The sequence below is a fragment of the Urocampus carinirostris genome, chromosome 10 (assembly GCF_059441175.1).
Source record: "Urocampus carinirostris isolate Australia breed hairy pipefish chromosome 10, RoL_Ucar_1.0, whole genome shotgun sequence".
Lineage (NCBI taxonomy): Eukaryota > Metazoa > Chordata > Actinopteri > Syngnathiformes > Syngnathidae > Urocampus > Urocampus carinirostris.
This window is the reverse complement of record NC_142358.1, coordinates 8,111,279-8,123,436: the sequence shown is the minus strand read 5'-3', so window position 1 is coordinate 8,123,436 and position 12,158 is coordinate 8,111,279. Positions and strand designations below refer to the sequence as shown.

At 41.3% G+C, this 12,158-nt stretch overlaps 1 protein-coding gene across 4 annotated transcripts; it reads right to left on the bottom strand.

The window, feature by feature from the left end:
• Positions 1 to 1,083: 1,083 nt before the first annotated feature.
• p2ry1 (purinergic receptor P2Y1) lies at positions 1,084 to 10,891 on the bottom strand. 4 transcript variants are annotated; one of them, XM_088345849.1, is made up of 2 exons: positions 10,590 to 10,891; positions 1,084 to 4,150 (listed from the first exon to the last, which is right to left on the bottom strand). In XM_088345849.1, the coding sequence occupies exon 2, from the start codon at positions 4,115 to 4,117 to the stop codon at positions 3,056 to 3,058; it is 1,062 nt and encodes a 353-aa protein (XP_088201975.1). In that variant the 5' UTR covers positions 4,118 to 4,150; positions 10,590 to 10,891; the 3' UTR covers positions 1,084 to 3,055. The 4 variants fall into 4 exon arrangements, 3 of the variants coding, with proteins under 3 accessions (XP_088201975.1, XP_088201976.1, XP_088201977.1); XM_088345850.1 differs by having other exon boundaries at positions 1,084 to 4,144; XM_088345851.1 differs by lacking the exon at positions 10,590 to 10,891 and adding an exon at positions 7,932 to 7,977 and having other exon boundaries at positions 1,084 to 4,144.
• Positions 10,892 to 12,158: the final 1,267 nt, after the last annotated feature.

Below are 12,158 nucleotides of genomic sequence, written 5' to 3'. Positions count from 1 at the left end.
TATTATGTACTTTTACGATATACTATTTAGTTATTTTCTTGTTTTTTGTCTTGGTACCTGGGTTTTGAAAAGCATTAGCTATTTACCATAGGTTTTTATCTCCCGCTTTATGGTAATATTACTTTGTGTCCTCACCTCAGGATGGAATAATGTCATATGCCGGGGGTGTTCATTACCTATTGTAAGGGGCAACAATAATAAATATCAAAATTAGGTTAATGAAAAACGGAGACTACAGTATATAAAAGGCTATCAAATAATCCACAGTTGTCCTTACTAGCTAACTTTGTTCAGTATGAAACGACCACCAAGATGCAGGGTTTGTACAGGTGCTTGAAATAATTGGCAATCCTTGAATTCTGTGTTTTCAAGGATTTAAAATGCCTGAATTTTGGGGGAAGTGCTTGTAAATGCTTCAAAATGTTGCCATGTTTCTTAACATGTCTGCTTAAAAATGATGTTGACACTGCTCACAGGTAACTCCACTTTACTGTTGCATTTCTTCTTCCCTGGTGGTTAATGGAAGCTGGCATTATTCTTTATGGTATTGCCCTTTGAAGCATCATCGCCCCCTTATGGGTCACACCCAAGATATCAGGTGCCTGTTACACTTATACAGGGTACTATGAAATATGTATTTGATAAAAGATTGCATATCAATTATGGACATTTATTAAGGGCCATGCAATAAATGAAGGTAGCATTTCCCAGTGGTGAATTGTAATGGGAAGAACATCTTAAAACGGAAAATGTAAGCTACATGTTACAGTACTGTCAACTTTACCTATTACCTATGTGGGGTGAGATTTGTCTCAAAAAACAAAATGTTCACCATTTACTCAAGATTTAAACATGACATGTTTTGATCACTGAAACGCAAATTAAAAATTGCATATGTAAATCCCACATATATTTGTACATCTGCTAAATACATGATTCAAAACTGATTTTTTCCTTTCTACTGTACTGGAGAAATAGGAAAAATCCTTAAAATGTTCGCAAAAAGTTCTTGAATTTGGGCATGAAGAAGGTATACAAAAAATAAAGATACTGAACCCAATTTCGAATTGGACTGACAAGCCATCTGTGTTTCTGCAAACATGTTTATTTTCCACGTTGCAACAGAACAGTCAAGTTTTAGCGACAGTGTTTTGGCTACTAGACTCAAGTCACACATCAAACGACGACAAATCCTATACAGTGAAAAAAACATTCATCACGGTCACAATACTGTTTGTTGGCGTTTATCTTCTTGTTTTGTTCTTTTGCCATCCGTTGCAGGGTTACAAGATGGCGGCCGCACCATTTTTTGGAGCTTGGGGCTGAGGAGCTGTCAAAATGTAGCACGGTACAAAGGCGAACTGTTCAGGGCAGTTCAATTCAAACACCACCTTGGTGATTATATTCAGAGTATACATTATAAAGAACTGACAATCTCAAAGTGAAGGCTCTGCTTTTACTGTGGTGAGGTGTACCTAATGTTGTGTCCTTCCAAGTATGTTACAGTGTTTTCCTGGAGTCTTTTCCGGGAAAAAAACAATATTAGGTACGGCGGGAATCCTGCCTTTACAAAGAATTTTTGATTGATATTCGGTCTATCATGAATAATATATTGTCTGTAGTGCTTACCCTGTTCTTGCTAGGTATGTAACAATATATAAATATTACAATACAATTTAGATCCCAGTTAAAAAAAATCATTATTTTTAAAAGAAAAAATAAAGAGTAAAGAGAGAAATCTGACTTAACTTAAGTTAAAAGACATCCTTATTTCACTATCATCACATATTGTGTTGATTTTTGTCATAATTTTATCTTGGACGTCGGATCCAGACTAAGGCTTTCACAATCCGATTCACCAGATCTGTAACAATTCTGATCCTGGCCAAAATGACTTTATTTAGTCGTGATGATATATATATTTGTTGTTAAAGATAATGATCGTGCTATTGTTGTCATATCTCTATTAAGGGTATCTCAATCTTATCCCTTAGATAGGTATCAATTCTGATCCTGGCCAAAGTGACAGGATCACAATACATATTTTTTAGTAGGAAAAAAATCAGATCCAAACTATACAATGATATATAGTGTCAATTTTGATATGATGATGTTGCCATTGTTGCCACATGCATATTGATTTTGATCCTGGCCAAAGTGACTAGATCTTGATCAATAGTTTTTAGAAGAAAATAAATCAGGTCTAGTACATATGATGATGCATGGTGTTTATTTTTGTATAATGTTATCTACATAGTCGTCATATCCTGACTATGTGCTAGATCAATATCAATTCCTCTTTTAGCCAACATAACAGGATCAGGATCATTAGATTTTGGTCCGAAAATTGGCTTTCAATCTATACGATAATATATTGTGCTATTTTTTTTATATACTGATGTTACCATAGTCATCCTGATTTGGGCTGTCCTAATCTGACCAGCATTGATTCCAATCCTAGCCAAAGTGACTTGATCAGGATCAAGTTTTTAGCAGTAAAACAATCTGATCCAATCTCTAAACCCAAATAAGGAACTGAATCCACCAATCCGTTTGTATTAAATTTCACCCACATTTACTTATTACCTTTTCCCCAGACAGTCAATATTGGACTTGTAAATGCTTGGAGTGGACCAATCTACACGTATACAGTAGCAGCCATATGTATCGGTGATCTCTGTTCCTAATGCGTTTTATCACAGAACCAGCTATGACTACTAAAGGTATTACAGATGATGCATTTTTAAACATTTATCATTTGGAACACAATAATGAAAAGCATCACAAAACACATTAATAATCGAGCAATAGGATCTTTGTAAAGGCACTTGTTTACTCGATAGTTTCCGTATGTTATACTAATACTGCAGTTGGTGTATGTCACGTAGGCCTAGGCTGGGTTTATTGTTTAAAATCAATTGAAATTATTACCGTCAAAAGTGATAAAATGAAAATGTTTTGGGCCCAACCCTAAATTATCACATAAGACAACAACACGGAACTAAAGTACATCCACGTGGATGCTATCACAGGTCAAAAGAGCATCCTGGTGGGCTCACATCCGCCGCTCGCCGTTCTCCACAAACTCAGCCAAACTATTGAGTGCTGTCTCGTCGCTTTTGGACTGCAGCGCGTTGTCCCCCTTTCTAGACGGCTTCTTAGTGGCCCTAGACAACTTCCTTCTAAAAGTGTCTCCGGCCAGGAAGTAGAGAATGGGGTCTACGCAGCTGTTGAGGCTGGCAAGTCCGCGTGTCACCTGGTAGGTAGCGTAGACCCGGTTGTTGAAGTCGCACATGGCCGGGCTCTGGAAGTAGAGCCGGGCCCGCATGTTCAGGTTTTTCATGACGTGGAAGGGTAGGTAGGAGACGGCAAAGACTGCCAGGACGATGATAACCAGGTGGATGGACTTCTGCCGAAGGGGCGCGTTGTTCATATCGTTGCAGATCAAAGCTTTGACGATCATGCCGTAGCAGCAGAAGATGATGATGAAGGGCACACAGAAACCGAAAACCGTCAGCGTCATGCTGTAGATGAAGTAGGCGGGGAGCTCATCCTCAGTGGTGGTGTCGTAGCAGGTGATGGCATCTCTCTTGGAGCCCGTCCGTGAGTAATACAGAATAGGCAACATCGATACCACCACTAGTGCCCAAACCACTGCGCTGGTTATGACGGCATTTTTCTTCTTGAGTCTGCCCAGCGACTTAAGTGGATGCACCACACCAGTGTAGCGGTGCACGCTGATGCAGGTGAGGAAGAGGATGCTGCCGTACAGGTTGACGTGAAAGAGGAAGCGCTGCAGCCGGCACAGCACGTCACCGAAGATCCAGTTGGTCTTGTTGAAGTAGTAGAAGATGAGAAAGGGCAGCGAGAGCACGTAGCAGAAGTCAGCTAATGCCAGGTTGAACATGTAAACGGAGATGCCACTCCAGGGCCGCATGTGGCACACAAACATCCATATGGCCAGGCTGTTGCCCACAAGGCCCGTAATGAAGACCATGATGTAGACGGTGGGCAGGTAGTAGAACTGGAAGCCCGTCTTGGTGAGGGAGCATCCCCGCGACTGGTTGTGGAGTTCGCTGGCATTCAGCAGGGTGCTCAGGTTGAGGTCCGAGCTCATGGTGGCCGTCAGCGGCAGGGGCTGAACCTGTAACTGCAGAGAATCAATGAAAAATATTCACGTCAACGCCAACATTTTTTTTCTTAAAGGCATATACCCTGGGCAAGCGAGGCAGCATAAAGTTCAAGGCTTAAATGACTCCCACAATGTTAATGTTGACAGTTTTGAATTTGTTTTGCTTCAGATGTTTTTACTATTGGACACCTGTAACGGAAATTGCATATGATGCCAGGATTATTTGTTTTTTTGACAATTATTGCTCACTGTTATTCATTATTTTGACTATTATTGATCACTGTTATACATTATTTTGACTATCATTGCTCGTTGTTATGTGTTATTTTGACTATTATGAATGGTTATGTCATGATTACCCAAGTGGAGTCACCTGGGGTAATCATGTGGCGCGCTGGAATGTGCTTCCTGATTGGTCAATGCTCCCCTTTTAAACGCGTTACGCGGAGAACTCCTTGTCGGAGGATTCACATCTGTACCCCGTATGACGCTCCCGATTACCTGTGCCTTGTTTACCTGATTCTGCCTGCCTGCCTCCGATCCGACCTGCTTCCGTCCACGCTACGATTGGCTACGTCGTCCGAAGTTGTCTTCACGACGTTGCTGCTGAGTTCGACGGTCATCGTGTTTCCCGCTAACCCTTACTCTTTCCCCAAATAAAAGACTTGTAACGAACGCTCTGGGGTCCCCTGCTCTGTTCTGGTAATCCTCGTGACAGAATCCTCCGACCAGAATGGACCCCGCGTTTGTACATCTGCCCCCTGACCGCTATAAAAGTCTGAATCAGCAGCGCGATACCTGTTGTGCAGTTCGGCAAGTCATTTCCGACATGGCGAAATTGGCTAAGGCACCTCCGGCTGTATGACTGCGAACGACTCCCATGCCTGCCTGTTCGACTCCCAAGCCTGCCTGTTCGACTCCCAAGCCTGCCTGTTCGACTCCCAAGCCTGCCTTGTTCGACTCCCAAGCCTGCCTGTTCGACTCCCAAGCCTGCCTGTTCGACTCCCAAGCCTGCCTGTTCGACTCCCAAGCCTGCCTGTTCGACTCCCAAGCCTGGCTGTTCGACTCCCATGCCTGGCTGTTCGACTCCCATGCCTGGCTGTTCGACTCCCATGCCTGCCTTGAGTCTCCCTGTACTGATTTTCTCCAGTCTTTCCTGTCCTGTCTTGTCTGTTCTGAATCTGCTCCCCCTGAGTCTGGACTCTTCTGAATCTGCTCCCCCTGAGTCTGGACTCTTCTGAATCTGCTCCCCCTGAGTCTGGACTCTTCTGAATCTGCTCCCCCTGAGTCTGGACTCTTCTGAATCTGCTCCCCCTGAGTCTGGACTCTTCTGAATCTGCTCCCCCTGAGTCTGGACTCTTCTGAATCTGCTCCCCCTGAGTCTGGACTCTTCTGAATCTGCTCCCCCTGAGTCTGGACTCTTCTGAATCTGACCCCCCTGAGTCTGGACTCTTCTGAATCTGACCCCCCTGAGTCTGGACTCTTCTGAATCTGACCCCCCTGAGTCTGGACTCTTCTGAATCTGACCCCCCTGAGTCTGGACTCTTCTGAATCTGACCCCCCTGAGTCTGGACTCTTCTGAATCTGACCCCCCTGAGTCTGGACTCTTCTGAATCTGACCCCCCTGAGTCTGGACTCTTCTGAATCTGACCCCCCTGAGTCTGGACTCTTCTGAATCTGACCCCCCTGAGTCTGGACTCTTCTGAATCCGACCCCCCTGAGTCTGGACTCTTCTGATTCTGCCTGTCCTGTCTGATTCTGCCTGTCCTGATCTGCCTGTGTTTCCCTGTGACGTGTCTTGGGTTAAATTTATTTTTATTTTATTTTTTTCCTGGGGAACTTCTGGAGCCGTTCCTTGAGGGGGGGGTTCTGTCATGATTACCCAAGTGGAGTCACCTGGGGTAATCATGTGGCGCGCTGGAATGTGCTTCCTGATTGGTCAATGCTCCCCTTTTAAACGCGTTACGCGGAGAACTCCTTGTCGGAGGATTCACATCTGTACCCCGTATGACGCTCCCGATTACCTGTGCCTTGTTTACCTGATTCTGCCTGCCTGCCTCCGATCCGACCTGCTTCCGTCCACGCTACGATTGGCTACGTCGTCCGAAGTTGTCTTCACGACGTTGCTGCTGAGTTCGACGGTCATCGTGTTTCCCGCTAACCCTTACTCTTTCCCCAAATAAAAGACTTGTAACGAACGCTCTGGGGTCCCCTGCTCTGTTCTGGTAATCCTCGTGACAGGTTAACATCATTGTCTCTATTGGCCAATCATGTTGCTGTTCTTTCATTTTCACACCCTCACAGGTGATCTGCTTTTAGTAACTTTAGAAGATTTCATGAAAAGAATGGGCACAGGGCTTAATAATAGTGTTTGCTTTGTAAACACTTGGTAAGCTAGTGTGATATCTTTTTTGTTTTGTTTTATCATGTATATATTAGTTCTGGCTCCATATAATTGCAGTTATACTAAAGAGTGAAGCAAAAACATCATAATCATGAAAACAAAGCTCGTAATTTTTAAAAAAGCCCCTTGCATCACTTTCTGTTGCTACAGAATATGGCCGTTACAAATAGACAATTGGGAAAATTATGAGGTTACTCAAGCACCTAAAGTCACTAAAGAGCATAACAACTGGACATTTTGCAGTGGAGTTTACAGGAATGTTTCTTTTATTTCTGCAATGCTTCCTTTGAAGGAAGCTCTTAAAGCACATAACCAGTTGCCACAGTCTCAACTATGAATGAAAATGACTTAAGGGAGCCAAACTCCTTTTGTTTGAATGTCAGAGTTTGGCAGCGATAAGCAAAGAGGAAAGGAGGAGGAGGAAAAGCTTGGTGATTTGTCATGATTTGACGCCAAGGCAGAATTAATGTAACACACTGATGATCAAAACTGTGAAAGAACAACTATTTTAAACACAATTTAATTTTGACAATATTTAAATTATGCTTTTGAAATAAAGATAAAATCCCAAAAATGTAACTTTAAAGACAAATTTTTGATGTTAATTAAACATGAATATAGCAAGAGTTTTTGTCCAGCACTTTTTCACTTCTCATAAATCCTGGACCAAACAATCACGGCACTTGAAGTTTTTGAAGCTGAGCAGTGATTGGTTGTTGCATTTAAACTTCTATAATTCCCTTTTCCCTTGGCAACACGTAGAAAAAAGTCTTCCCATAGTGTGTGTAATTTTTTTCACATTTTGCTACAAATGCTCCAGTATATTACTCGGAAATCGAATATATATATTTAAGTTTTAGGTACTCAGTATTACTTCTCTTTTTCTGGGTTGCCGAGAACCAAAGCCCATTTCAACACAAAATGGGAATGAAAACATAAACATAAATAAATAAACAAATAAGTGAGATTTTTCGTCAATGAATCGCATAGTGTATGTAAAACAACTATTCATGCCCACATTCCCTTTTTAATCATCAGACCTATATGTATTTTGTTGAACTGTTTGCTTCAATATTTCACAACAATTTTACTCGGGAATGAATACAATTTTCAAAAACAATATACAACATTTGCCCCATGTATTCTCGCACTAGCCCTGTTCATCATAATTTGTTTATTTATTGGTATTTATTATAATGACTGAAATGTACAGCTCAGATAATGCCACTTAATAAAAATGTGTACGAGTATTAGAGCACTTGCATAGTGTTTAGAAGTGATGTATTTTTTCATGATGAGTATACACATAATTATATGTACTTTTTGCAACATCTACAGTATATGTCAGTGCTATAGTGCTCATCACAATATTTTGTCATTATAGTGATTATTTACATAGCATTGATGAATTGTTTGATGAAGCCAAGCTCTAGTGTCTCCAACAGTGTTCTCTCATTATAACTGTAAAGATGGAAATAAAACACAATTAAAACACAATTAGAACTTTTTCGTGTTTTGTTATAGTGTAAATAGACAATGCAGTTTAAAATGGGCATTGGTCTCCAAAGCCAAGATATTGTTAGCATCTGTAGGAAAAAAAAACAATTATCATGCATACCGAGTTAGAATGAATGAATTTGGCAGATCAAATGCAAATTTCTTGCTAAAAAACGAGTGTGTAGCCACAGCTTATCTTAAATTGACCTGCAATAATTTTCTGCACAGCAATAAAACCACAAGGAAGCGCTAAAACACACAGCATTGAACAAATCCATCTTGACAAAGCCGTGCTGCCAAACTAAAACACTTGGTGAGGACAATTGGCTCTTTTGTTAAATGCCCTCATCAAGGGACCTGATTCTGCTGCAAAATCAAAACCGTGAAAACACTAGAAAAATACAACAGCATTTAAAACTGTTTAGGAAGCGGCATTTTTATTCTTGCCATTTCTAAGCACGCCCCTAATTTTAAAGCTAAAAAAATTTGTCAACCTGAATAAATAAATACAGTAAATCCCTAGGTTACAGCATTACGCACCTGTCGACCTTTTCTTTTTACGGTCTGGAATAAGACGTTTTTTCTGCTTCTTGTTACAACAAAACTTTCTCTGACAAAAATTTATAAAATTCAAATTTGGGAGTGTTCATGTGTAGGATGAATTATGTTTTAAGATGTCTGCCTGTTATTGATTGGCGTCATATTATATGCTTGTCTGCTATCGGTTTGCGTGATGTCATCATGAAGATGCCGATATGCAATTGGCTGAACTAACTCCCACAATGCCTTCGGTTTAGAATCTCGGTGTGCATGGACTCTGTATAGACAATACAATACTATTTTTCAAGGCTTGTATTGATGCTAAAGGGATAAGCAAAAATCATGTTAACCACAAATGTGAAGCTTTCAATGATCAAAATGTATTTTTCTCTTATTCCGATTATCATAATCACTAATTTAATTGATTGTTACTGTGATTATGTATTGGTTTTACTGTATATGTTTTACAATTATAGAGCTATCTCTCCTTATCTCTTTTTATTTATTTACCTAATCATTTATTTTACTTTTCTAATGTGTGGCATAATGTGTTGTTTAGGTGTGGAGTGGCATTCACTTGCGTTGTTTTTCAATGGAGACACCTGTGTTTACTGAGTGCAACCAGTTCAATATAAGTCATAGGACTTCCCCAGTTGTCTCTAACACCTTTAAAGAGAAAATTTAAAGAAAATATGTCGGGGGTAAAGAAATACAAAGAGGGCACACAAGTAAGACAAATTGTTCTCCGCTTCAGCCTACTCCCCTTTGGCATATGTTTATGTATTATATTGTTGTATTGTACAGCTGTTTTGTGGAATATTTTGTTGTTTTTGTTTTGTTTTTTAGTGGTGATGTGTTTTGTGCTGTGCCTGAATAAACAACCTCACACAAATTGCTTTTTTACTTAGCTGCATAAACCCAGGGTTCGACAAACTACGCACCAATACAAAAATACTTTTACAGAAATGCTAAACAAATACGAATGAAATACTACAACGCATATCTACAGTGTTATTATGAACATACTGCAGAAACACTATAAAACACTTCTACTGAAATACTACAAAAACACTACGAGAGAAATACTACAAAAACACCACAAAAATACAACTGCACTGCAAGCAGGGGTGGCCAACTCGGTCCTCAAGAGCCGCATGTCCTGTATGTTTTGGAAGTTTCTCTATTCCAACTGATGTGATGAGAATTTTCAGGTTGTTGGCAGGCTGTGTGGAACTTGATTATGATCCAGGTAAATGGAATCACCTGGATTGGAGAATAGAAATTCCCAAAACATTACAGGACATTTGGTTCTCGAGGACTGGGTTGCCCACCCCTGAACGGTAATACTACAAAACTGAATATCAAATTTTCTGCCTAAAACAGCTACCTAATATATAATTTTGCTTTAACTGTGAGCATTTCAGAAGCACATTGATGAGACTAATGTTAAAAACAAATTTAAATAAATTTAACATGTAAATGTCTGCATGTGTATGCACTTATAAATTATACAAATTGAATAAGTCTCCAGCCACTTGCCCAATCAACGACCAGGACTATTAGTAAAAATAGGAAAGCGGTTATAGTAAGTAAAGCTTCTAAGGTCTTTGCAAGTCGGACGTTTAAAAATCAGTTTCATTTTTCCCCGGTAACGCGGTTTAACCCCTAAACCCCCAGCCTAACTTCTCCCCTCTGCACCCACCCGCTACCTCACTCGACCATTTGAAGTCAAACACAAATGTCTTTTTACAGAAAATGTATACTTATTTCGAATGTTATTTAATCGTATGCATGTATATTACACTTTCACAATACTTACTATATAGTATTTAGTTATTTTCACGTTTTTTATCGGAGGTTCTGATCTAAATACCATAGGTTTCCATCCCCCTTCATACGGGACTTTCACTTTCAGATCCCTACTCAGAGCAGATTCTTGTCGTATCCCGAGGGCACCGACACCAAGTTCTCATTCGCGTAATACACACGTAGCACTCACAGCCATAATGCACTCACCGCTTCGCTCCACTTGTAGCACGCATTCCGATTCCCCTCACAGGAGATAATCAAAAAGAGTGTGCCCGTGTCAGGTGTCTTCGGCTGCGTCCACGAAAAGCGCTCGAAAAAGTTGCGCACTTTTTCGTCCTGGCACGCGCGGACGCACCGAGGCGACACGTGCGTGCGTTTGCCCGTGTGAAAGTCAGGAGTGACGTCTTGTGAGGGGTGGGGGTCTTTGAGTCTGTGGTTTGGCCCCTAGCGAGATGGCGGGGTCGGAGGGACACAGCAACGGAACGAAAAAGACAGCTGCAGGCGTTGGCATGAATGAGAGAAAGGGTAAGAGGGAGAGAAGGAAAGCGAGGGAGAGAGATAAGGGGAGGTGCAGAAAAAAAACTCGCAGGATTTCAAGACCGCCTCTTCTCCCTCCTCCCGTTTCTGAACTCTCGCCCGTGAAATAAGCAAGAGATTATTGGATGATCCCTCATCATAATAACCAATATTTCAGATAGCAACAAATCATTTAAGGCTGGCTACGGTGTGTGTTGCAGTGCTTATTACTGAAGCTAGAAAAAAAGAAATGACAAAAAGCTGTATTACATGGTAATAGACAGAGGTGCACCGGGTCACAACATTGGGAACAGTGCACCAAACCATTCAGGATTGTCTTTTTTGTGCCAATACAATTTGATTTGCAACTTCAATGTACAATGTTGATAAAGAGAGTTTTAAACTAGGATACCATAAAAATAAAATCAAATATGTATATAAAAAATGAAAATACAATGTACATATATCCTGTTGTCTATGTACATCCAGGACCATTTGAGTGTAAAAAGTGTGTTGTGCTGTGGCTCACAGCCTATAATATATCGTCCTGCAGTTTGGGGGGGTTGATGGCCTTGACAGCTCGGGGAAAAAAGCTGTCTCTCAGTCTGTTTGTGGTAGCGCAGATGTTCCTGTAGCCCTTTCCTGATGAGAGCAGGACAAAGAGTCTGTGGCCCGGAAGGCTGGGATCAATGGTGATGGGTTTTGCTCTCCTCTTGACTTGGCCAGCATGAACAGATTCAGAGTCAGAGGATGCCTCGTGCAGTCCTAAACCACCCATGCCGGTCGTTTCCTCTCCTGTGCCGTGCATCTGCCATACCACATGGGCACATTGAGGGAGAGGATGTTCTCGATTGTTGCCCTGTATAGGTTTAGGAGCAGCTGAGGGAGGAGAGCCAATTTGAGTTTCATGGGGGAGATTATTGGCTTAGCCTTCTTCACCAGGCATGAAGTGTTCATAGATCAGGAGAGGTTGTGATGTGGAGGCTCAAGAACTTGATGATGTCTACACGCTCCACGACGTCTCCATCACGAAGGGGATCGATCTTTTTCTGGAAGTCCACAAAGACCTCCTTGGTCTTCTTAGTGTTCAGCACCAGGTTGCTTGCTGAGCAACACTGTATGAGCTGGTTTATCTCCTCTTTGTTTTCGTTCTCATTGTTGTCTGAAATGAGACTCACCACTCTAATGTTGTCCACGAATTTCACGAAGGTATTGGTGAGATGGATGGCAACACAGTCGTTGTTACTGATTTTCTTTTAA

Bases quoted from the DNA above. Each gene is read 5' to 3' on its own strand.
- p2ry1 (XM_088345849.1), bottom strand. From the start codon at position 4,117: ATGAGCTCGGACCTCAACCTGAGCACCCTGCTGAATGCCAGCGAACTC.